The sequence below is a fragment of the Balaenoptera acutorostrata genome, chromosome 12, assembly GCF_949987535.1.
Source record: "Balaenoptera acutorostrata chromosome 12, mBalAcu1.1, whole genome shotgun sequence".
NCBI lineage: Eukaryota > Metazoa > Chordata > Mammalia > Artiodactyla > Balaenopteridae > Balaenoptera > Balaenoptera acutorostrata.
The window spans coordinates 86,701,118-86,725,821 of record NC_080075.1 but is presented as its reverse complement, the minus strand read 5'-3'; the positions used below and the strand labels follow the sequence as shown (position 1 = coordinate 86,725,821).

At 42.7% G+C, this 24,704-nt stretch overlaps 2 protein-coding genes across 4 annotated transcripts in view; one reads left to right on the top strand and one right to left on the bottom strand.

Moving 5' to 3' along the window:
- ATP6V1C2 (ATPase H+ transporting V1 subunit C2) overlaps positions 1-249 on the top strand; it is a 54,008-nt gene extending 53,759 nt beyond the window's left edge. For all 3 annotated transcript variants that reach the window (XM_057558220.1, XM_057558219.1, XM_007195651.2), the window contains one exon: positions 47-249. In XM_057558220.1, the coding sequence (XP_057414203.1) occupies positions 47-136 (90 nt within the window). In that variant the 3' untranslated portion in view covers positions 137-249. The remainder of the gene's footprint in view (positions 1-46) is intronic.
- Positions 250-782: 533 nt separating this feature from the next.
- On the bottom strand, positions 783-24,223 carry PDIA6 (protein disulfide isomerase family A member 6). The gene is made up of 13 exons (XM_028162224.2): positions 24,074-24,223; positions 18,184-18,325; positions 15,063-15,120; positions 14,489-14,615; positions 11,315-11,421; positions 9,462-9,592; positions 8,945-9,059; positions 8,274-8,414; positions 7,094-7,178; positions 6,900-6,972; positions 5,600-5,758; positions 1,862-1,958; positions 783-1,252 (listed from the first exon to the last, which is right to left on the bottom strand). Exons 1-13 carry the CDS (start codon positions 24,090-24,092, stop codon positions 1,184-1,186), a joined length of 1,323 nt encoding a protein of 440 aa, XP_028018025.2. The 5' UTR covers positions 24,093-24,223; the 3' UTR covers positions 783-1,183.
- Positions 24,224-24,704: the final 481 nt, after the last annotated feature.

Sequence of the window (24,704 nt, the reverse complement as noted above, 5' to 3'; positions counted from 1 at the left end):
CAAGAAACGAGTTTATGCACTTAGAACATGACCATGTCTTTTGTAGGCATCCGTGGAGATCCCTGGATTGCAACTCAGCAACCAAGACTACTTTCCTTATGTCTATTTCCACATCGACCTTGGTCTTCTTGACTAGAAACATGAGCCGGCACCGCTAAACTTGCATGTTTGTGCAAATTACCACAGACGCTTCTTTCCTTTAGCCAGAGAAGAGTTCAAGTATCCTACAGAATTTAAATTTTTAGAGAAATTGCTCACAAAAATTAGTTACAGTTGTATTTATTTTTTTTGTTACAATAAAGAAATGTTCTCAATCCTTTGAATTGTCTCTTCATTTACATTCTAACGTTAATTCAAAACTTCACTTTTCTGAATGTTTTACATAAATGGGGACTTCCTATAAATTGCTAACCTGCCGCTTATTTCACATCTTAATGGACATTTTGTGAGGGTTCAATAATAGCGTATTCAAAACCTTGGGCTAACTGTATAACCAGCTGTATACCCTAGTAGTCGCTGGTGATGGCCCAAAGACAAAATAGTGGGCGTGGAATGCAGCTCTCACTTGACAAACCACTGTTTTTCATCCTTCTATATAAGCTCGCTTTACGTTTCACACTTACAGTTGAAACTCAGCCTTGCAGGACACGTGTAAAACCTGTGGTGGCAGGCATCCAGACGGTGTCACGTGAACCACCGGTTTATAGGGAGGAGAGCCATCAAGGTCATCCCTTCAAAAGACCAATTTACTGAATTTACGATGTGGACACTAATTTCATACATTTATTGGCATTGTCCAAAATAGTTTTATTCTTTCATGGAAAAAAGCCATTAATATTCAAATGAAAGGATCACATTAAAAAACTTGTATGTAAGAAACAGCCTCCAAGAACATTCAAGCAGCAGTCAGAGGGAGGGAAAGATGCTTCAACAGCCCATCAGTTTCCTTCAAAGTATTATCTGACAGAATACAACCCAATTCACCGGCTACGACAATTCACAGAATTTTTCATTGTTTTCTTGAGACGCAAAAGTTCACTGCTGCAGTGTTTTCAAATGACCAATCAGTGTTACTTCTTGGTTAAAAAGGCCACTGGCAGATTCATCTGATTGGAAAGAATGTTCCTTCACTGCTGGAAAATCTGCTCCCAAGAAAAGAAAACCGGAGTCTGTGCGGCGCCTCTCATAACTCATCTTTCTCCAGGTCATCGAGCTCCACGTCACTCAGGTCAATGTCGTCTTCCACGGGAAGCTGTAAAACAGAAAACCACCATCAGGCCCTGCAGGGTCTATGCAGAACCACAGACAGGGCGACCCTGAAAGTCTGACATCTCATCTTACAGAGCACTAAATTTCCAGAGGTGCTCTGGTCACAAGTTTCTCCCCAGTCCAGCTCCTGCTTTTAACTTTGCCTATTATTATATAGATAGAAAACTAACAGCTATTTAACTGGTCCTTTTGAGGGGGGTGGGCAGAAGTATACCGGAATAAATGCTAATTTCAAAGCTATAATTTTGTACTTCTCTCAAAGTTAATGAATTCTAGGTTAAATGTTCACTTTACAGGTAATAGTCAGGAAAGCAACCTCACTGAAATTTATCTCAGTTGTCTCTGTCACGAATATCCTATGCCATGTAGCACTTTGTAACAGGGAGGATGGGATGAAGGGTCTTGAGACAAAGAGCACCCCGAAAGGCCCATGAGGTTGATTCTTCAGGTTTATGCTCACGTCAAGGCTTAGGTCTGATGGAAAGGTCTTGTTTACAAGCAGCAAAGATGCACAGGGATCGGGAAAGTAAGGGGCTGGACCAAAGCCCCGACAGCGAATCCTGTTCACACACAGCTCGGTCCCGGGACTCACCTCGCCGTCCTTGCCGTCCCAGGGCTCTCTGGTGCTAATGGTAGGGAAAGCCCCACCTCCTACGGGTGCTGTAGATCCACGCCCGAAAGACAGCTCCCTTAGGGGAAAATGAGCAGAGCACGGCTGTTAACGATGGACTGCTGACGCGGATGAAGAAACAACTTTTCAAAAATAACGATTTCCCTACTCCCTGCTATGTTTGCATAGAGGCATTTCTCACCTCTCTCTCCGGAAAAGCACTTCGTGAACAGTATTATCTTTTCAATCAGGGACAACAATGTAACCAGGTAACAATATAATGACATTCCTGACTAAGGCCTTGGCAGTAGGGAAAGCCAGGTACTACCAAAAATTAAAAAAAAAATAGCAAACATATCTTGCTAAAATACAACTTAAGTATGTAAAAACGATCAAAGTTGACCCAGAACATGGTCTAGACCAACACTAACACTTGATTAACAAAATTCCACACTAACTTTAGAAAGGCTTTTTGAAAGATGGTACCTTAAAACTGAAATCCTTTTCTCAGATTTCTAACAGGAAGCAGAGGCACTTAGAACCAGCCCACAGACACCACAGGCCCCCTCAATGATCTATAGGTGATGGTGGCAATTTTCACACATGTCAAGCTTTCAGACAGAAGAGCTGTACCATGAAACAGTGTGTTAGGTTTTGACTTTGGCAGGTATTGATCAACATTTCCCTGGAAGGATGTAGAGGCGATCACCAGACTGTGAGCAAGGCTTCTTTATACAAGGAGCCTCCAAATATCCTCGGTGAAGGGTGCTTAGAATTAGGAGTTTGGGATTAACATTTACACACCACTATATATAAAATAGATAAACAAGGTCCTTCTGTATAGCACAGGGAACTATACGCAATATCTTGTAATAACCTATGATGGAAAAAAGAATTGGAAAAAGAATACATATATAGATATATAGATAAGTATATGCATAACTGAATCACTTTGCTGTACATTTGAAACAAACACATTTGTAAATTAATTATACTTTGATTAAAAAAAAGAATATGGGTAAAAGAAAAACAAACAGGATATCAAGTTTCTTGTATGTGTCTGACAATAGTTACTTTGCATGGTGGGAAAACTGGGTAATTTTATCCGTTGCTTTTGGCTACTTCGCATGTTTTACAATGTGTATCAGTGGTTCTGAAATTGAGGGCAATTTTTGCCCCCAGGGGACATTTGGCGATGTCTGAAGACATTTTTGATTGTCCCAACTCAAAAATCACTGAGTGTGTGTGTGTGTGTGTGTGTGTGTGTGTGTGTGTGTACACGCTGCTGGCATCCGGGGGTAGAGGCCAGGGATGCTACTAAACATCCTACAATGCACAGGACAGACAACTACCTGGCCCAGAATGTTCCGAGTGCCCACGTTGAGCAACCTTGATGTACACCTACCAGTGACATTCAAAAAACAGGATTATAAATATGTAAAAACCCACTTCACCACCATTCCATGAACTGTGCTGTATGGGTAGAACAGAGGTACTCAGCACAGTAAGTCAGACCTGTGTCACACACAGGCTACTACCTCCACCAGAATGGCTCAATTTACTAGGGAAAGGCACAGGACAATCCAGGCTCTGGTTTATGTGGGAAATACAAACCCATGTATATAATAAAAAGTCAGCGGTTCTACTTCTTACTAGTTTTGTGTCCTTAATCAGGTTATTTATTATCTCCGTACATCAGCCTCTAGCTTCCTACTTAATAATGTCAGCGGCAAAAGCAAACAGACTAGAGGAAAGATGTCAAACCTTCAAAAAGGAACAAAACCTTGAGGGCAGAGAGTTCAATCATCATTTAAAAAAAACAAAAAAGGATTTTTAATTGCTCAATTACACACTTGCCCTCTGGCTCCATCTTCCTTTTAGGCTAAATGCTAACAGACCTCTCTTCTAACTAAGAAAGCCTGGAGAAGCATGGCCACCGCCTTCAAACTGAACGGCCACAAACGCATATACTGGGTTGGCCAGAAAGTTCGCTTGACATCTTACGGAAAAACGTGAATGAACTTTCTGGCCAAGCCAATATATGACTCAAGCCCTTTTTCACTTCTGGGGGCATAATGCACAATTATATACTTACCTTTTCTGGCTGCTACTCCAACAGAACATAACATGACTTTTTTTTTTTGGCCACACCGTGCAGCTTGCAGGATCTCAGTTCCCCGACCAGGGACTGAACCCAGGCTATGGCAGTGAAAGCCCGGAATCTTAACCACTAGACCACCAGGGAACTCCCATAACATGACATTCTTAAGGAAAGATGCAGAAACCACTAATGTCACCTTGGGTTGACCACAGTGTTCAATTGCCACCCCTACATTTATAAGTTGTTAGTTTAGCTTCACTGTTACCATTAACTTCTATGGGTTGTCTGACAACCTGCGTATACGCACTGATGGTGTTTGTCCTTGGTTTTCCAATAGCCACGCAGAACGTGGCAGGTGTGTGGTTTTTCAAGTACGCACGCTGGTGCCTCTCGCCACCAAGCAGGTGCACCCGCCAGCTCTCCGCCAGGCCCCACCCCGGCCAGCTGGAAGCAGTCTCCTCACCAGTGACACGCTCCGTACAAGTTCCGTCTTCTTAGAAAAGAAGACTCTCATGTGGCTAGAAACAAGCGTACTGCCACGTTTTGTTTCCTTCCTATTCATTACCGCAGACTTTTCTCCACTGGTAATCTGAGGTTTTCTGTTAACTCCAAGACACAAAGTTTGAGAACCAGTGACCTGTATGATCTCAAGCACAAGTCACTGTCTCAAGTTTACAACATGCTATTGTTCCTGGAAGCATTTACCTCCTCTGTACTTTACGTGAGTCCAGAGGCTTAATCTCAAGGTTACTTACTACTCTCCTACACTCCTCTAAGGTTTTCTAGATTGGAATTAGCTGTTGAAAAAGGATGAAGCACACTTGATGAGTAGTCTTCCTGCTAATGTCCCTGAGGGTAGGGATGCCTTTCCTAACTGAAACTGTTCCAGAGACAAGAAGTCAATCGTTCATTCATAAATATTTACAAGAGCTTATTACCAGCCAGGCTCTACAGTGGTGACTAGGGGTAAAGTTTTGTGTAAAAGATTCAACCTTTGTGGAACTCACAGTTAATGGGGAAGAGGCATTAATCAAATTACCACAAATCTAAGAAAAAGTACGGGTTAACATTTTGTATTTGCCTAAATGATGACTAAGTCAGTTTTAGGATGAGTTGAACAGCAGGGCAGCTTAGCGAGCTTTGTAAATTGGGTTTTGAGTTTGAGAACCTATCATATTGTTTGCACGTTTTGGAGTCACTTCAGTAAGCGCACTCATTTTCAAATAACTACATTCTAAATCCAATGCCCAGGGGTGGAAACTCTATCCCCTGAAGTCAGGGGTACAAAGCATCCTAGGGCGGGAGTGGGTGAGATGGGACTGCTTGTAGCCCATATGAGACCTTTATGAGGATGAGGACAAGCCCAATGCCAAGTGCACAGAATGGCAAGGTGGCCCGAGAGGAGGAATGTGCTAGTATCACTCACTAAGTAGAAGACTTCCATGGCACAGGAAGATGACTGCAAAGCTCTAATTTATAAATGTTAATTCTCTGAAATGTGAAATACAAAACTACTCCATTTATTGCCTAGTCTATATAAATCTAGTTTGGAACCAATTACCACAATAGAACCAAACAAACAGACAAAACAAGAACAATTCAAAGAAGCAAGAAATTACCTGAGAAACTCATTAATGCCTTGCTCACTGAACGATCCCTTCAGAAGAGCAAATTTCATCTTGCGTGCGTTAATAGCTGCCATGGCGGGGTACCCAAACCCTCCGATCCCCAGTGCATTCTCAAGTTCAGACTGCGCTCCGGCTTCTGTCCACAGCCACCTAGAAAAGCAGATTGGTTTTTAGGGCAAAGATCCCTTCTGAGTTAGTCAGAACCTGACTAACAATTAAAGAACAAAAGATTACACATCTTTTGAATGGAATAGGTGAAAAAATAAATGAAAAATTAAAGATTAGTTTTTAAAATAATGTGTTCTAGATGTGCTCTGAAGTAACTACAGTTCCTCTCTTATGTTCCCTAGACCCTAACCCCAGAAGTCCCCCTGAGGACTGGTCTATCTATAGGACTGTTTTCCCCCCAGTCCCCAAAATACTGTCCAACAAACCTGATGAATTTTCTCTGTCACCTGAAATCCTACCAACATCGTTTGGGTTATTAAGCACATTCTTTAGCAGTGTAACAACTTCTTTTTGAAAGTTAAGGATATGCCATTATTTAATACATATAAAAATGCTCAACCACATCTCTTCCCTTGGGACTTCCTGCACTGTCCGATCCCTGGTCGGGGTAAGACCCTGCATGCCCCACAGTGAGGCCAAAAAAAAAAAAAAAAAGGAGAAAACCCTCAAAAAACAAACCAAAAAACCTCTTCCCTCCACTCGTACAAGAGAGAAGAATACGGAACGCGGGCACGCAGGCTTCTGCAGGCACACAGTAAACATCTGCCGGACTAACGCAGGCGGTGTGAGGCCACTGCGAGAGGGACAGCAGGGACACGTGGTACCTGGGACAGCAGCGGATGCGGACGGCATGGAGCAAAAAGATTATTAATAACAATGGAAATAGAGACAAGCTTTGTTTTAAATTTGCCTGCGTCCGGCCCTCACTCAGAAGAGGGTAAAGAAACACACCTCTGCTTCTGCTTTCTTTATCTAGCCTTCAAGGCTGTACTAGAATGGAGCTCTGTCACTAATGGCGTTTTGCCTGCTAGCCTAGAACCCAACCACCATCAGAACACGATTCCTCTAAGAAAAAGTGTGCTGGGGTACAAATAAGTGTGTTATAGGTAAGAGTCCTGCATGACTTCACTTCCTCCTAGGTGGTCAGTGTTTTTATATCCTAAATAAAAAAACATGCCCAAGTGAGCACAGGAACGGAGCCTACAGAAAACACAGAGGCAGCCGCTTCCAAACAGCTCTACACCCTCCCACCCGACGACACTGAGACAGTTTGATAACTTACCCCCAGATTTTCTTTTTGTATTTGTCTGCCAACTTCAGAAGAACTTCCAAATAAGAATTTCTGCCTGCGGCTCCTGATGTAAACGGACAAAAAAATTTTAAGGTAAAAATAAAGGAATGGGTGAAATCCATCGTGAATTAAGTGTTCGCAGAGCAAGGAACAGAGAACAGCGCATGGGAAGCGGCGCGCCTCACCTGTGTCAAGGATATGAGGTAGCACGGCCACGACACAGAGCTGGTGCTCCTCGCACGTCCTCTTGGCGATGTCCTCGTTGAGGATCTGGGGGCCCAGAAGACAAGGGGGTTGGGAGGCCACGTGACACAAAACCCAGAGGTAAGCCCGCGCGAGCATCGGCACTCCCGTTCAGAGCAAAGCACTTCAAGAGCCAGATGGGGCTCTTCCCAAGTAACACTTCTGTGTGCGTTACAGAAACACCACGAGAACGTTCTGTAAAGATTTCCGCTTTTATCCCTCAGCCATCTATCCACGGTGGTGGCAAGGCATTTGTATATACACACGGTCAGAACGCCTGGGCGTAGCCTGGCTACGACATTTAGTCGTTTAGACAGATAAAAAAGACACATTTACGCGTATTATATATTTACATGAATTTGAGGCTCTCTGTGCCTGTGTCCCCATATTTAAAATGGAGATTAAAAACAGTATCTACCTCTAAGTGTTCATATGAGAATTAAATGAGAAAAATCCACATAAAAGTACCAGAACAGTGCTTGTCACATGGTCAGGTGCTCAATAAATGTTAACTATTGTTTTGAGAACGATAAATGAAAGAATGGATTCGTTCTATTTTTAAGACGCTATGGTACACTTTTGCTCACACTGTGATTATTTTGGTACTAAAACTTATGAAAGGCAGCCATTTTCAGACAAGTTTTCCCCATCTGAAAGTACAAAAACACTCTAAAGAGAGCATTTTAAAAGAGAAGAGGGGCTTCCCTGGTGGCGCAGTGGTTGAGAATCTGCCTGCCAATGCAGGGGACATGGGTTCGAGCCCTGGTCTGGGAAGATCCCACATGCCGCGGAGCAACTGAGCCCGTTTGCCACAACTACTGAGCTTGCGCGTCTGGAGCCTGTGCTCCGCAACAAGAGAGGCCGCGATAGTGAGAGGCCCGCGCACCGCGATGAAGAGTGGCCCCCGCTTGCCGCAAACTGGAGAGGGTCCTCGCACAGAAACGAAGACCCAACACAGCCAAAATAAATAAATAAATGAATAAATAAAAAAAAAAAAAAAAAAAAAAAAGAGAAGAGAAAGAGCTTATTTGAAAAGACAGCAAGCTATTACTGCCTTAATGTCCTCTATCATCAGGCTGGAAAAGCTTCCCCTACTACAAGTGACTGAAGAGGTTTAATTACCTCAAGGAGCTCAGGAGGCGGGGCGTTATCAGAAAACAAATCAAGGGCCCGGGAAACGATGTCGGATCTCGTCCGCCCCCCGTCATAATCCACAGGAGACTCGCCTTTCTGAAATATCTTGATTGTAGGAAATCCCCTAATCTATTAAAAAATATCAGAGTACAAATCAAATTACCATTGCATAAGAAATAAGATCTTTATGGTTTCTAAAACTACCTTATAGGTAATTTAATGTAACACAAATATCCCCTAGCCTGCATCGACATGTAAGGGATAGCACACAGAGGTCTGTTAATCAAGGGGTTTTAACAGACTCACTGCCAGGCTTAGCCGAACCTTATTCAAACCCTGAGTATATACTTAACACAGTCTATGTGCTCTAGAAAAAATGAACCAACTTCAAAAGCTGTACGAATAACTTGCGAAAGCTCGGGCTCACATTAAACACACAGGTAGTGCGATACTGAAAACAAAACAAACAAAACTAAAAAACCCCCAACAGTCTTGAGTGCCAGATTTACTTGTTACAACAGTGAAATGATTTAATTTCGTCATTACAAAACGGCTAGCCTCCCCCCTCCCCCTCCTAGAGAGCCCAGGAGTACTAGACGGTGTAGCAGGTGGAAACACAGGGCGTCTCACAAAGACATCAGCCCGGTAAGCACACGCACCTCGTATCGGCTGGCTAGAACCTGGTTAACGGTGGCGTCCACAGCTGCGAGTTTCACTTTTCCTTTCGTTTGCTCTTTTACCTCTGTAGCTGCCGCAGCCCATTCTGGCTCTAGACTGTAGAAAAATACCTGCACTTTAAAAGTGTATTTTAACTGTAAGCACAAATCCTTTAACTGGTGTGTGCATTTCTGCCCAATCTGGTTAAATCACACTTGGGAAACACTCTGTGTGTAGCTTTACGAAAGGCATGATATGATGCCCCCTTCACATTCATTTCCTGGTCCTTTGTCCACCACGCCCCCCCAAATCTGGATGCCAGCTCCCTGTTAATCACTGAAAATATGACAGAGGAAACACTCGGCCCTAATGCCGATGTTTAACATTCATTCAGAGCCAGAGCTTTTGGGGAGAAGATCCTGGAGGTTACCTATGACCTGGTTCAGCTCTTTCAAAGTGAGCCACGTGGACAGACTAAAAGCACCCGACTTAAAAAAGTACCTGGTACAAAGCACTTACTTTTTGCAGTGTCCACACCAAGGGGCATAAAACTCAACCATCCAAACATCTTCACTGTCAAGAACACTCTTATCAAAGGTGTCGTCTGTCAGTTCAATCACGTCCTTCTTACTTGAACTGTCACTTCTACCCTGTCATTTGTGACATTAAATCTTAAGTTACAATTTGGCCAAAAAGAACACTAATCCTATTCTAAATATATGTATAACAATAATCATTTCTACAACTTAAAGTTTTGAGTTCTTCTTTCAACTGAAAACTATTTTACTCAGATTGGGGACATTCCTTAATATTATTCTTTTTACTTGGCAAACAGTATTTACTTTCAAACAATTACCAGTACACTCAGTGTAACATGTAACATGTATCTGAACTCCACCCCTGCTATCTTCATTAAGAGAAACCTCAACATGGCTCAAAGAACCACCTTAATAACACTATTCTAATTCAGAACAGTGCTGGTTCATCCCAGGATATCCAGTTAGTACCTCTTCATAAAGTCCCTACCATTTAAGAAAGCTAAAAATAACATTTAATCCTTTTATCTTTTCAAAGAATTTTCTTCAGTACTAAACCTACAAAGCAGTCAGAATCGATATAATGCTTTCTGTTGCCTGGGCCAAAAGCCATGGGGGTAGGAAAGACAACTGTGCTCATTAAATGTCTAAGTTTGAAATAAAAGGCAAAATCATGAAATCTCTGGTAAGCTCTGAGTCTGTATAAAGAAGCTAGTCTTACTGGTCTCCTAAAAGAGTGAAGGGCTGTGTTTACATATGCAGGCAGACCTTGGAGATACTGCGGGTTCGGTTCCAGACCACTGCAATAAAGTGAGCATCGCAATAAAGCAACTCACATGAATGTTTTGGTTTCCTGGTGCACATAAACGTTATGTTTACACTATACTGTAGTCTATTAAAGTGTGCAATAGCATTATATCTAAAAGACAATGACCATACAATAATTAAAAAATAGTTCAGTGCTGAAAAATGCTAACCCTTATCTGAGCCTTTAGCAAGTCATAATCTTTTTGTAATAGTAATATCAAAAGATCAGCACCGATCGAGATCATCATAAATATAATGAAAAACTTTGAAATATTGCAAGAATAACCAAAGTGTGACACAGTGAGCAAATGCTGTTGGAAAAATGCCACCAAGAGGCTTGCTCGACGCAAGGTTGCCACAAACCTTCACTTTGTAAACTATGCAATGATCTGAGAAGCGCAATACAACGAGGTGTGCCTGTGCGTACCAGGAAGAGTTCAACGCCTTTTCACAAGAACATAACTACATCATGGTTAAACATCACACTTCATACACGGGAATCTATAATACCAATCCAGAGAACAGGAATCTTCTTCCCTATCCACTTATGTAAAGATGCCCAGGGATTTCAGCCTGATTGCCACAGACACGGGCCAAGAGGTCATCCAAATTTCATCCACGTTTGCCCAAAGTTGACCTGGAGGAGAGCTGGTCTCCCTCTCTCCACTTTGGAACTACAAACGCCACGGAAGCCAGATTCCAACTCCCACGGCCTGGGGCTCTTTCTCCCACTGTAGGCCAAACTCTTGTACTTCGGCCCTGGGCCAAGGAAGCCATCTCGGGGGCGTGGTTCCTGGCCTGCGGCTGTGGCGGATGCCCTAGGACTGGCTACGGCGATCCTGAAGGGCCACACCAGTAGGCTGGGTGTCTGACTCCCTTTTGGAGTCGCTTGACTCAACCTCCTATGATTTTTTAACTGGAAGTCCACCAATTTAAAACATTTTAAGAAATAATTATCTTCTACGCGGAGTTTACAGTCAGGCTTCAAAATCATGCCACATTAAAAACTGACATTATACACAGCCTTACTTGTTTTCCAGAACTATATCCGCCACTCCTGCCCCCAAGGCGGTCCTTTACGAGCTGGCGCAGAGCACTGAGAGCAGCATCTACGATGGCTTCACCAGTTCTGCCACCTACGGGAAGACACGGGCCATCAGGTGAGCGGGGGTGGGCGGGCTGGGAGCCTACATCTGATGCTACCTGAAGACTTGAACCTTTACATACCTGCCAGCTTCATCTGATGTTCAAACAGACCTAACACCACGTGTATCTTTAAGACAGAGCCAGTTTCTTCCAGAATGTATTTCCTGCTACACTTTACGCTGGGAAAACTAATTCCTCTTCTTCAGTGTTAGGTTATTAGTGTGAACGAGGACATTCTGTTCACCCATAAATACCATCTACTATTGAGAACAGTTCACAAACGTTTACTGAATGTATAACATGTACACAGATGAAAAAGAAGGTTATCTAGTTAAGAGAGCAGGGGAAATTTCTAAACACAAAGCACCAAATGAGGCAAATGGAAAAACTATTTCTATGAGATAATAAGTAGGATACGAGGGGTTCGAAGCTAAGAAACTAGAAAGCAATCCACTGTTTTCTACCTTGCTTAAAACACTTATTTTGGGCTTTTAGGTTCTGTGGCTGAACTTACTCCTAATATAGGAAGTAACAAGCCCCGTATTAAAGATAGTGACAATAGCCTTTGGAAGTTTACCAAAAACTATGTGCGCAAGAAGAAGTCAGGGGACTATTAACTGACTCAGAAGAATATGGATAATATATGCCTTGAGACTATCTTCAGAGTTTAAAGGCAAAACTAACAAAATCTTTTTAGAAAGTTTCTTCTTTCTTCTCCTTTCTTAAAAATAGAGTTTTCTAATCAAACTGCCCAGGAAGAGATAGAAACTTCTGAGAACGCTTCAGACTCGACATTAGAAAGAAAATACAGAACAGAGGCATTCGGAGTGTGTTCAGATCATCCTGTACTACATCCTGGCTGAGATTACCAAGTATGTCACTTCCTAAGACAGAAAGGCAAGACCTCAACATAAAAACAGCCTCCTGCTCCTTATCTACTGCAGACACCTCCACTTTCCGAACCAGTGCCCCTTCCACCACCAATCTCCACCTGGAAATATACCAAATCAAGAAAAACACTAGGGGGACTTCCCTGGTGGCACAGTTAAGAATCCACTTGCCAATGCAGGGGACACGGGTTTGATCTCTGGTCCAGGAAGATCCCACATGCCACGGAGCAACTAAGCCCGTGCACCACAACTACTGAGCCTGCGCTCTAGAGCCCACGAGCCACAACTACTGAGCCCACGTGCCACAACTACTGAAGCCCGTGCACCTAGAGCCCGGGCTCCGTAACAAGAGAAGCCACCGCAATGAGAAGCCTGTGCACCGCAACGAAGACCCAACGCAGCCAAATAAATAAATTAAATAAATTTTTTTTTAAAAGTGAAAATATAAAAAAAAAAAAAAAAAAGAAATACACTAGGGAAAAAGACAGAGAGGGTTTTCTCACTCTAGATCACGGGTGAGCAAACTGTTCCTGCAAAAGACCAAACAGTAATTATTGTCGTCTCTGCAGGCCACACTGCTGCAGCTACTCAATTCTGCTATTTTAGTGTGAAAGTAGGCATAGACCATATGAATGAACAAGTGTGACTGTGTTTTGAAAAACTTCATTTACAAAAACAAGCAGCAGGCCAAACGCTAACCCCTGCTCTAAACATTCCATTTTTACAAGTTAGCAAAATGAACAAATTATATTCCAAAGCAGAAAAGCAGGTGGTTAGTCAGAAAGATGAAACTGATCATTTTATGGAACTTTAGAGCTGGGGAGTCTAGGAGAAATGATGTGTCTAAGGCCTCATCTCCAAGTATTTTGACCCCCATCTTGGTGACGTACCAACTACACCGACATTTACCAAGTACATGCTTTACATGTACTATTTCAGTGAAACTTCCAGTAGCCTAAAATAGGTTTTCATATCCTCATTTTACAACCAAGAAGCAGATCCAGAGAGATTAGGTATTCTGTTTAGCCAGCAGTTAAACCCAGGCCAGGTTGTCTTCAAAGCTCACTCTATAGTTTCTCTGCTCCCTTCACATTCCCTTTTCTGAGAATGTTTTCTCAATCTGCTGGATGCAATGCAGGACACCAAGTACAGATAAGACAATAGTCACTTTGTTTTTATCGTGATGCTGATTCTCCTCCCCCCTCCAACCCTGAAAACTTGTTCTTCTCACATAAAGCAAAACCTAAGATTTTAGACTCTAAGTTTAGTCACTTATATGCCCCTTGTAACAAAATCTCTTTAAAAAAAGATCAAATGAGCCATAATTTAAACTTTAAATACATTACACCCAATACTTTTATTGGACCCTGGATATGGCTCAACTTAGCAATTCTGGCTGTCTTAAATATGATGCTCTGTTTGTGACATCTTAAGTAACAGGCGATTCTGTGAAAGAACAGGGAGTCTGAGCCAAAATCCTCTCCCCACTTGCCTCAGTGACTCACAGCAGATGCAACTTACAACTATCTATAAAATGGAGAAGCTGTGGTACTTCTTCATTATCAATAGTTTAAAAGACTAAATAATAGCTTTAATAATCAGATACTATACATGTTTACAAGGCATAAAGATTCATGGGCAAAATACTCCATAGTAATGGCAATAGTTTAAACTGACTTTCAAATTATAGGACTCTTCTTTTTCCTCGCTGATATGCTAGACCCGCCCCACAGTGAAGGGACGAGCAATCAGAGCAAGAAAACACTTGCAGATCTTTTCAAATATTAAGTAATTACAGAAACTTATTAAATATTAAGTAGCTATAAAATATCCAGTAACTAGTATTTTTAAAAAACTGTAATGAAAAAGAGGGAAGCACAAAACATCATTACTCTACCATTGCTAAGCCCGTGTGGGCCTAACCTAGTACAAACAATAATAAAAAAACTTTTACCTGTTTGACACATATTTAATCTTTAGAGCAACCCAGAAGAGGTAGGAATTACTCTATACCATTTGACAGATAAGGAAATTCAGGCACGAAGAGGGTGAGAAACTTGCAGGTAGGAGGGCCAACAGGTTATAGAATCCCAGGTTCTATTTTCTACCTACCTGCTCAAATTAAAATTCCAACCAATGGAATGAAGTAATTAGGAAAAGTCCTTACCCTGATAATCTTCTGGTTGGTTTTTATTAGATCCAAAAATCTTAATGGTAGGAAATCCCTGCACACCATATTGACCTCCCAGGGACTGATGTTTATCTGCGTCAACTGCACCAACTTTTACAACATCCTGTGGAAACATAAAAGAAATATCTATTTTTCTTTCAACCAGGGCAGATTCCACAAGAACCCATCATCTGATGATGTAGACTCAGAGACAAGATAATAAAGGGCCAGGTTCCATTTGCCAACAATCAAAGAACTTCAGCCTGGGAAACCATTCCTAAATGGAAAGCTGGGCAACATGCAAGTCAGCCTGTGAGGAAACTGTGCAGCTCCCAGAATTAGCACGACTAAGCATAATTATGCCATTTAACTGGGAAACAGAATTAACAAAAGTAGACAAGATAAAAATTAGAAGGTACAGTATCCCTTTGCTCCCTACATAATTTTGGCACCAGAACAAGAGTATTGGGCTTCAATATGCAAATTAACTTCCTATTGTACGTTAAGCCCATTTGCTTAATTAAACTTATTTTAACATACACAGGTGAATGTGGACATCTCAGAAACTCACTTTTAATGCAGTTGCTACTTTCTTCCATTCTGGTGTTAACCTTTGGCAGTGGCCACACCTTTCAGGGGATGAAAACACAAAGAAGGCAACAGTTAAGTCTTTGATTCCCAATTCAAGAAACATTCACCAACAGTCTACTGAGTGACATGCACTGAGGGTGGGGACCTGCAGGGAGAACAGCACTAAAAAAACATGATCGGTGACCTGAAGGAACTCACTGTCCTGATTTTACTATGATCCTCTTTCATGTCATAAAAAAAAAAGCTTTCAAATTACTGCTGAGTTAAACTGTATTTAAAGAGTTTAAACAAACACTATCATTCATAACTCTCTCCCTGAGTGGAAACTTCAGTGTTTATCTGGTCAAATGTGCCTCACGTGTGGTCCCAGTTGTATGGCTTAGCAAAGTGCAGGTTCTTGGGCCCCAAAAAACCAGAGTTCCTAGAGAAGGGGTTCAGGAACCTGTATTTTAATAAGTTCTACTAGTGATTCTTAAATCTATTAAGGTTTGATAGTCTCTGATCTAGTCCAAACTTTTCATTTTATAGATGAGGCAACTGTTTTAGAGTCCAGATCTCCAGTGCCTAAATCTCCATGTTCTTTGGCTCCCACAAGCAGCTTGTAGAGGTAAAAATGCACATGTAGTCCCAATTTAGTATGGCTAACAAGTGAAAAGCACTTGATACCTCAAGGTGGTGAAAAAAGAACACGAATGAGTGACAGAGACAGAGACACATGAACACAAGGAAAAATAATCTTAATCTTTTAGGTACCAGTACTTGAAAAGAATTATCGTGAAATACAACACACACAGAAAACTGCTTTTAAACATTATATATACAGAAATCTGTTATGTTTATATCAGTCATCGAGGTTATAGGTAGCTGTATTATTTTCATCATTGTATAATACCCATTGTATGAAGACAGCATAGCTAGTTTATCTATATAGGTGACTTTTTCCTTTTTTAAACAAAGTAAATTTTCTTCTAATTAGGTCTCTAAGGACCTAATGAGCCAATGCCACGTGCCAGCACCACGATGAGCTCTCTTCGTACAGGATTTCATTTAATCAGCACAACCACCCTGCAAGCAGGCTTTGTCATTTTCATTTTTACAGATGATGAAACAGAGCCTGAGAAGTTAAGAAACCCTCCCAATACCACCCAGTGACAAAGCTGCCTGACAGGTCTTCCTGGCTCCAGATCCCACATTCTTAATCACTATGTAACATCACCTTTCATAGGGCCTTAAGCTTAATCCAATATTTTATTTTATTTTATTTATTTATTTTTGGCTGCATTGGTCTTCATTGCTGTGCACGGGCTTTCTCTAGTTGCGGCAAACGGGGGCTGCTCTTCGTTGTGGTGCACGGGCCTCTCACTATTGCGGCCTCTCTTGCTGCGGAGCACAGGCTCCAGGCGTGCAGGCTTCAGTAGTTGTGGCGCACGGGCTTAGCTGCTCCGCAGCATGTGGGATCTTCCCGGACCAGGGCTCGAACCCGTGTCACCTGCGTTGGCAAGTGGATTCTTAACCACTGGGCCACCAGGGAAGTCCAATCCAATATTTTAAAAGTCAGGATCTTTCAGCAAAACGTCCTGAAATGCTGATCCTACATACTACATATACAGTATGTTTTGCTATTTAGGTGAGCTACTTAGAAGTCCAGGAGTCAAAACTTTACAGGACTTTGTGCCTCTTTAATTTCAATTTATTCTAATGAAATAAGGAGTCAAATCAGAGATTGTCAGAGTATATACACCCCCTTCAATTCCAATGTGAAGCAATGTAAAGACAGATCAAAATGCCACAAATATAAACATAGCAGCACACCCTGTAACTCAAGGGTTCTTCACCTGGGGTCTATGAATCCCCAAAGGACTGGTGGATAAAAATTGAGGGGCTCTGTGAACTTTGATGGGGAAAAAAAAAATCCTCTATTTTCATTAACCTGTAATTGAAATTTAGGATTTCCTTCAGTTATAAACATTAACAACATATCATAGTTGGTTAGTACTTGTGACTCTGTCACAAATAAAAATCTCAGCTATTTTCTTATCACCACTATAGTTGTTGCAGGTATCCTTAAACATCATTTATGTTCATCACTGTTCAGAATTATGGTAGCTAGCTGTTAGATGTTGGTATTTATGTCCCAGTAAATGAGTACTACAAAATCATATCAAGATTTATTTTGATATTTTAATAATGTTATTCCAATATTTTAGGTTTCCTTTGTGATCCTATAGCCTTTATTTTATACATGTGTATTTGTTGGTTTTTTGTTTTGTTTTCATTGAAGGTTTTAACCACATAAACAATACTGTATTTTGACTGCACAGATGACCCTTGAATAACATGGGGGTTAGAAGCGCTGACCCTCTGCAGTGGAAAATCCGCATGTAACTTTACAGTCAGCCCTCTGTATCCATGGATTCAACCAACAGCGGACTGTGTAACACTAGTACAAATTTGTTGGAAAAAAAAAAAATCCACATGTAAGTGGACTTGCGCAGTTCACACCTGTGCTGCTCAAGGGTCAGCTGTATGAAACTGGGCACTATTAATTTCAATGGTAATTACAAGTTTGTTTTTTCCCCCCCAGAAATAGATGTAAGGCAAGAGAAGAGCTTTTAAATCAAACCAAATTTTCTAATTACATATTTTTGGAAGCAACCCTCTTCAAGAAACAAAATGGAGTCAACCACTGGTTCTTCCCTTTCCTTTGCCCGATATTCTCTCTGCATAAAATCAATTTCCTTTCCATCTTCACCCCACTTACCTCATCATAAAGATGTATCTTCCTAAAATCACACGGGTTTTTTCCTTCCTTCTTTCTTGCAACTATTAGCTACTTCCACCATTTTTTTTGTCACTGGCTCAATCTCTGCACCCTTTAACAGACTCAATCAACAGTTTCCCTCTTCTCTACCTCTTTTATTTATATTTTGCCATTATGAGATCTATTCTTATTAGTATTACATGGGTGTGTCCTCTACCTCTTTTAAACAATCAGTAAACTAGGTAAACGAGATGGCTGAATAAAATTACATTTTTATGTAGTATTTTTCTTAATTTTATAAAGTACCATAAATAACTGACAACTATTTTATAATACTTACCATGGAGCATAGAATTCTACAAGCCACAAACTATCACTCTGAATAACTTCTCGGTTGAAGTTTGATGGAGTTAATTCGATTACATCATCACTAGACGAATACAGACCGTTAACTGCTATAAAGAGGGTACAGCCCATCAGACCTGGAGTAACAACAAAAAGCACACCATCAACATCAGGGTTCAGGCTCTGACAGGAAACCTGTGCCACCAAAGTCCTTTTCAACTGACCAAGGCCCTTCACAGAGGACAGCCTGGGTCAGCTCTCTCCTAACCCCCTTCTCCCCAGCTCCCACCCCCAGCCTGGCTGCTGCTGGAGCCCCTGGAATTTTACTCCCCCCGGTGCACTGCTGAACAGGGAACAGACAGCCCACACCCTCATCTCTTGAGCTGCCTCGGGACCAGATTTAAATACTCTTCTTAGTGCTTTTCCTATACTAACACCTTCATTCTGTACAACCACACTCTATGAGGCAGTACTATTATCACCGTCTTATGGGCAAGGGTACTGGAAAATGGGGAAGTTACATCTAGCTCTGCGACCTTGGATAATCCACATGGTATTTCTTGTGTCATTCAGTTGCAGTATTAGCACGCTATCTTTATTAAAGCTTATTGATGGGAAAAATAATTATTTGCCTCCCCTACTAGACTGTGACTCTCTTAAGGGCAATGACTGTTTTTTAAATATTTTTCTTTCCACCAACACTATCCATGACACATCAGGCGCTCACAGCGCTGCAGGATGAGCTCCGAAAGAATGTTCACGTGAACAATGTTATAAGGGAAGGATAGAGAGTCTGTATTATTAATAGCATAGTTTAGCCACACTGAGGACCAAGTGTGTTTTTGTTGCTACTCTGGGAACTTAAATGCAGATTACAACAATTACATAGAAAAACAAGTTCTGGGCTTCCCTGGTGGCGCAGTGGTTGAGAATCTGCCTGCCAATGCAGGGGACACGGGTTCGAGCCCTGGTCTGGGAAGATCCCACATGCCGCGGAGCAGCTGGGCCCGTGAGCCACAACTACTGAGCCTGCGCGTCTGGAGCCTGTGCTCCGCAACAAGAGAGGCCCGCGCACAGTGATGAAGAGTGGCCCCCACTTGCCACGGCTGGGGGAAGCCCTCGCACAGAGTCGAAGACCCAACACAGCCATAAATTAAAAATAAATAAATAAATAAATAAAAATCTTAAAAAAAAGAAAAAGAAAAAGAAAAACAAGTTCTGAACTAATATTTTAAAAACCCAAGTTTTCTGAATTGGTAATATCAGAATTTTACCTCCTTTAAATTGTCTGTGTATGTATACACAGACACACAACATAAATTATATATGTTATATACGAAATTTTATAAAATATATAATTTGTTTTCTAACTGCATTGTCTAATATCTCCAGAATAATGCTAAACAACAGAACGCTTTTTACTTTAATAGGTATATTTTCCCATTGGCTAGCTTTTGGGTTGAAACAGATAAACTTAATGATATTAAAGAAATTTCTATTACTTTCTTTTCAGCATCTATGAAGATGACCATGTAATTTCCTTCTTTTAATCTCCTGATGCAAAGAATTATAAGAGACTCACCTGTCTTCTAAGAAAGCACGTGTGTATATGCCATCTTAGTCACAGTTTCACATGCTTACTTTGTAAAGAGAATTTGGAAGATTTCAAATGGAACTTTTTGAACAACCCAATGGTAAACTTCTTCTGGAATAAGTGTGTACTGGTGTTAATTGTTCTACTGCTAAATCCTCCACCTTATACTTACAAGGCACTTTGAATTTTTAAATCACTTTCAAATGCATTGGATCCACTTGATTTTTCACAGCACTACTAAGGAGAACGTGGGAATCATCCCTATTTTGTAATTAAGGAAACAAGGGCAGATAGAGAGCAAGCGGCCCATCTGTGGTCACACATATAACTGGTAGAGCAGCTCCCTGACTTCTACTTCCAAGCTCTACCCATTAAACCATGTTGTCTTTTTAGTGTTCAAGATAAAAATGTTCAGTATGCCACGGGCATGAATAACAATTACACTGTTCGAGAACACTGCATTTGAATGATAGACGTGACTAGTACTGCAGGAACTTAACTGTGGACCTTACTAAGGGTGATGTGAAGCCACTAAAGGGTTATCATGCAGGGGGTATGATCAGATTTGCTTTCTACAAAGAGTATTCTGGCTGCAATGTGGACAGTGGATGGAGAATTATCAGGAGAGTGGTTTCACATAAACCAGGGGAAAGACGGAATGAGCGACAGTAACAAAGGCTACTGGGAGGTAAAGCAGGAACGACTGCAAACTGTCCACTGGATATAATGACAGAGAGGTCACCGGGGTCCCGGGCAGTTGAGGTACAGGAGTGAAAGCAAGCAGCAGTGAGGCTGCACAAGGCTGGAGAGAGCAGGAAGGGACAAGCCGGTGAAAATCATACAATAACTCTTTAAACAAGTTTCTTAGAAAGAGCAGGAGACAGTAAGCAAATGGGGGATAGAAGGAAGCTTTCTTTTTAAAGATGGGAGTGAGCTGAGCACATAGTGAAGAAATATGTGGAGTGGGAGAGGCTAAAGTACAGGGAATAACGTTATCAAAACGCCTGAATTAGGAGGCGGGGAGGGAACCCAGAGTCAGTGACGGGGGGTAGCTCGCAACCGAATGACCTCCTCTTCCATTTCAAGAGGTGGGAAAGGGTGAGTGTGGATGGAGGTCAAGCCAAACAAAGTGAAGCTCCCTTGATAACTGCTGTGCAACATGGCAGCCGCTGGCCACACATGGCTACCCCAAACTGAGGTGCGCTGTAGGTGTAAAAAGCACACCGAATCGCAAAGCCTTGGTAGGGGAAAAAAGTAAATTATCTCATTAATATTTCTGATATTGATTTCCTCTTGAGATGATATTTTAGATATACTGGATAAATAAATATATATTAAAATTAATCTCACCTACTTCTTTTTGTCTTTTTAAATGTGGCTACTGGAAAATTTAAAATTACATACAAATCTGGCATTACATTTCTACTGGATGGTGCTGCTTAATCTCTTCACTGCTGCAGGAAAGATTACAGAGTTTGACATATTTAATAAAGCAAGTAAATTAAGAACCTAAGCAGAGACAGTCCTAATTCTGAGTAAGCTTGAGAGTAAGACTGGTCTTAGAAAATCCTCTATGGAGATCTACTACGTTTAAAGACGTTTATCTTCTTTAAAAAAAAAATCCGTATGAATTATTAGTTTTTCAATATACTGAGCTCCTTGTGAAAGTTTCAAAAACGAGAAAAGCAAAAAAAGAAAAACTATCAACAGTCCCACCAGAATGAACTATTAATATTTTGGTGGGTACTCTTAACTAACATATCTCTACACTATACAGAGGCCTAAAAATTTATATAAATGTGATCTTACTACATACATTCCCTTCTGTAACCTTTTTTCACTCAAAATAAGTTACATTTTCTACATAAGTAATTATGGATTACCCATTACCCCCCATGTAACCATTTTTAATGGCTGTATCATGTTCCTAATCCACTACTGACATAATTTGATGGTTTCCATTTTTTTCTATTAACAGGCCAATGCTAAAAATTCTAATACTTCTTCCCTCCTCAAATAAATATGATTATTTCTTTAGGAGAAAAGCTTACAAGGGGAATGGGGTATGGCTAACATTTTGATATATGTATCTGTCCAACTACCCTCCAAAAACTGACATCTTAACGAAGAACAACACTTATACAACACTGTGTACCATTAGCTCATTTACCGTATGTGGTGTGTATCATCATGCCCGTTTTTAGCACAGGACATGGAGACCAGAAAAGGTAACTTGCCTAAGGCCACATAATTAGAGTACCTTGCTATGCAACCCCAAATTTTAACCAAAGGACTGGAGCCTACAGGAGTATAACCCCAGGAGGGGCATTCTATGGCCTGTGGCAGGAGAATTACCTTCTTTCCCTCCTCATACCAATCAGGGCCAGCAATAAAGAATGTACTCTCCTCCTCATGCTGTGCAAGCAGGCCGGAGTCATCAAAGGATGAACCAGGACTGTCTACCTCAGGAATGTGCCTCCTTTCTGTACGAAGATGGTCATGCCTAATGACACTCAGTATAACATGAACTTGAGCTTTTTCTTCCCCCCTAGTAATGGGGCTGGACTTTTCTTACTTGTCTATAAAGTGGCCTGGTTCTCACAGGAGCATTCCCTCCTTATAAATGGCTGTCAGTGTAAATGTCTTGATAAAGGTTCAAGACCTAAGTTCCTTAAAAGGCAGTTAAGACCTAGTAGGGTTAGAAGGAAATCAAACATGCTACTCAGAAAAGCATTAGAAGATGTACAAATTCCAACAGCAGAAAAGTAGTCAGTAACTACCCCTACAAAACCCCTCAGTCCACTTAAGATGATAAAGTAGGTCAAGGCTGACCAGTACTGTTCTGTTTCTAAAATTCACATGGCCATTCCCCTCGCTGATAACAAGCACCGACGAGAAACTGGAACATCCAAGGGTCTAGAGTCTATGTGAGCAGATGATTTTGCCATCTGTGGCCTCCCATGATCCCTCTGAGGTAGTTAAGGATGTTATAAATCCACATCACTAACATCTCTGTCCCACACCTGCTAGCAAGAGTCCATGGTCCCCAAGCACTCATCTAGAAACCGAGAGGGCGCCCCAAAAGGCTGACTACATTTATTATAATAATGAATTAACTGTAAGAATCATACACTCTTTCACAGCCCTGTCTGAATTCACTTGCAGGCAACTAAACAGAAACTAAGTTCTTTTCCCCTCATCTATTCTCTCTATAGTATTACGGCAAATATTTCTACCTTGTTTACTCTCTTTAGACATATATAAACTCCTTAATCCTGAGAACAACCCTATGGAGTACTAGCCCAGAGTGGTTAAGTAACTAGCTCCCAGTCACACAGCTAGCAGATGCTGGGGACGGAGGGGTGGGACTCAAACACTGCTATCTGGATCCACAGTGTTCAGGTATCCACTGTCGGAGCACCTTGGCTGGGACCAAGGGGAGCCCAGGAAGGAACGGGATCCTCAACCTCACTACTGTAGTCTCTAAAACTGACATTTACCTAAGTCCAGAAAGTCTCGGTTCAATTTAGTTGTTAAAAGTGCAATCGCATTTAAAGTGCTCTTGCATCATAAGACCCGCTTTAGGAAGGTACTGTTGCCTTTTAAGGAAACTATCCTGATTTATTTCAGGACCGGGTTTTGATATTTCAGGGTTTTTAGAAGTGGGAACTCCATAAAACAGGTGGTGAGGACAACTTTCGGTGTGAGGAGCCCGTGACTCTCCCGTACACACTCGAGGCCCAGAACAAGGTCCCCCTTCTAGGTGGCCCCCCAGTACCCAACCTCGGCCAGGGATCAGCCATAGCCGGTCTCAGGGCTCAAAGGCAGCTCCCGGCCTTCGCTCACAGCCGGCCCGCTCGACGCCGCCCCTTCACCGGAGCCCGGCACCGGCCACTCGGCCCCAGGCTCGGAGCTGTCCCAGGCGCCCTGGTTTCGAGCCCGGACTCGGGGCTCCCGCCTCCGGCCGCGCTCGCGCACACGCTCCTCCCGGGTGGGAGGAGGTCGCCCCCGCCAAGGGCGCCCTCACCTCCCCACGCGTCCCGCACTTCTGCCCGAGGGCCCGCGCAGGGGGCTCCGGCCAAGACCAGCCCCAGTCCCCGGAGCTCCCCCACCGCCCCAGGGGCTCCCCCTACTGCGTCCTCCGCGTGGGCCGGGCCAGCGACCCTCCGCGCCAGCGCGGGCCCGGCCAAGGCCATGCACCCGCTCGCTCCCCCGTCTGCGGCCCGCCATGGGGGTTCCCGGTCTCCCAGGCTGCCCCTCCACCCCCCCGGACGAAGAGGCCTGCGCCTACCAAGCACCAGGCGAGCCATGCCGAGGGCCGGCGCCACCGCGTAGTCCAGCCACCGCGTAGTCCAGCCACCGCCTCCCCACCGCCGTACCGCACCCCCGCCGCCCCACGGCCAGTCCTCGGCCCGCTAGTCAAACGCGGGGCGGTGCGGCAGGGGCGGGCCGGAAGACGTTCCCAAGCCGTGGCCGCGGCTTATTGGTCCCGACAGACTTCTCTCATTTGCATAGCCAATGGGAGGCAGCCGGGTAGAGGTTACCGGTTTGGGTTTTGAGGGGGCGGGGAGAGCGACGGAAGGAGGGACTAGCTGGGGGCGGGGCAGGCCAACCCCTCCTTCCGGCGTGTTCCTCATGTACCTACGGTCGCTCCTAGGCTTTCCGTCCTTTTCTCTCCAGGAGTATAGTACTTGGTTTACCTCTCGGATCCTTAGGATTCTCTCTTTTCCCACTTGTTTATAACGAGTCCGTTTCCAACCCTCATTCATCCCTTGTTCCCCCCCACCCCCGACCCTTATCCTCTTTGTCCCTAGGGAGGGTAAGTTTCTTTGGGCCCTCAGTGCATCTACGACCTTATCAAATGACATATTAGTTTTTCCTGTGCCCGAAAGAGTATTTAGTCATAAAACACTTGCTAAACA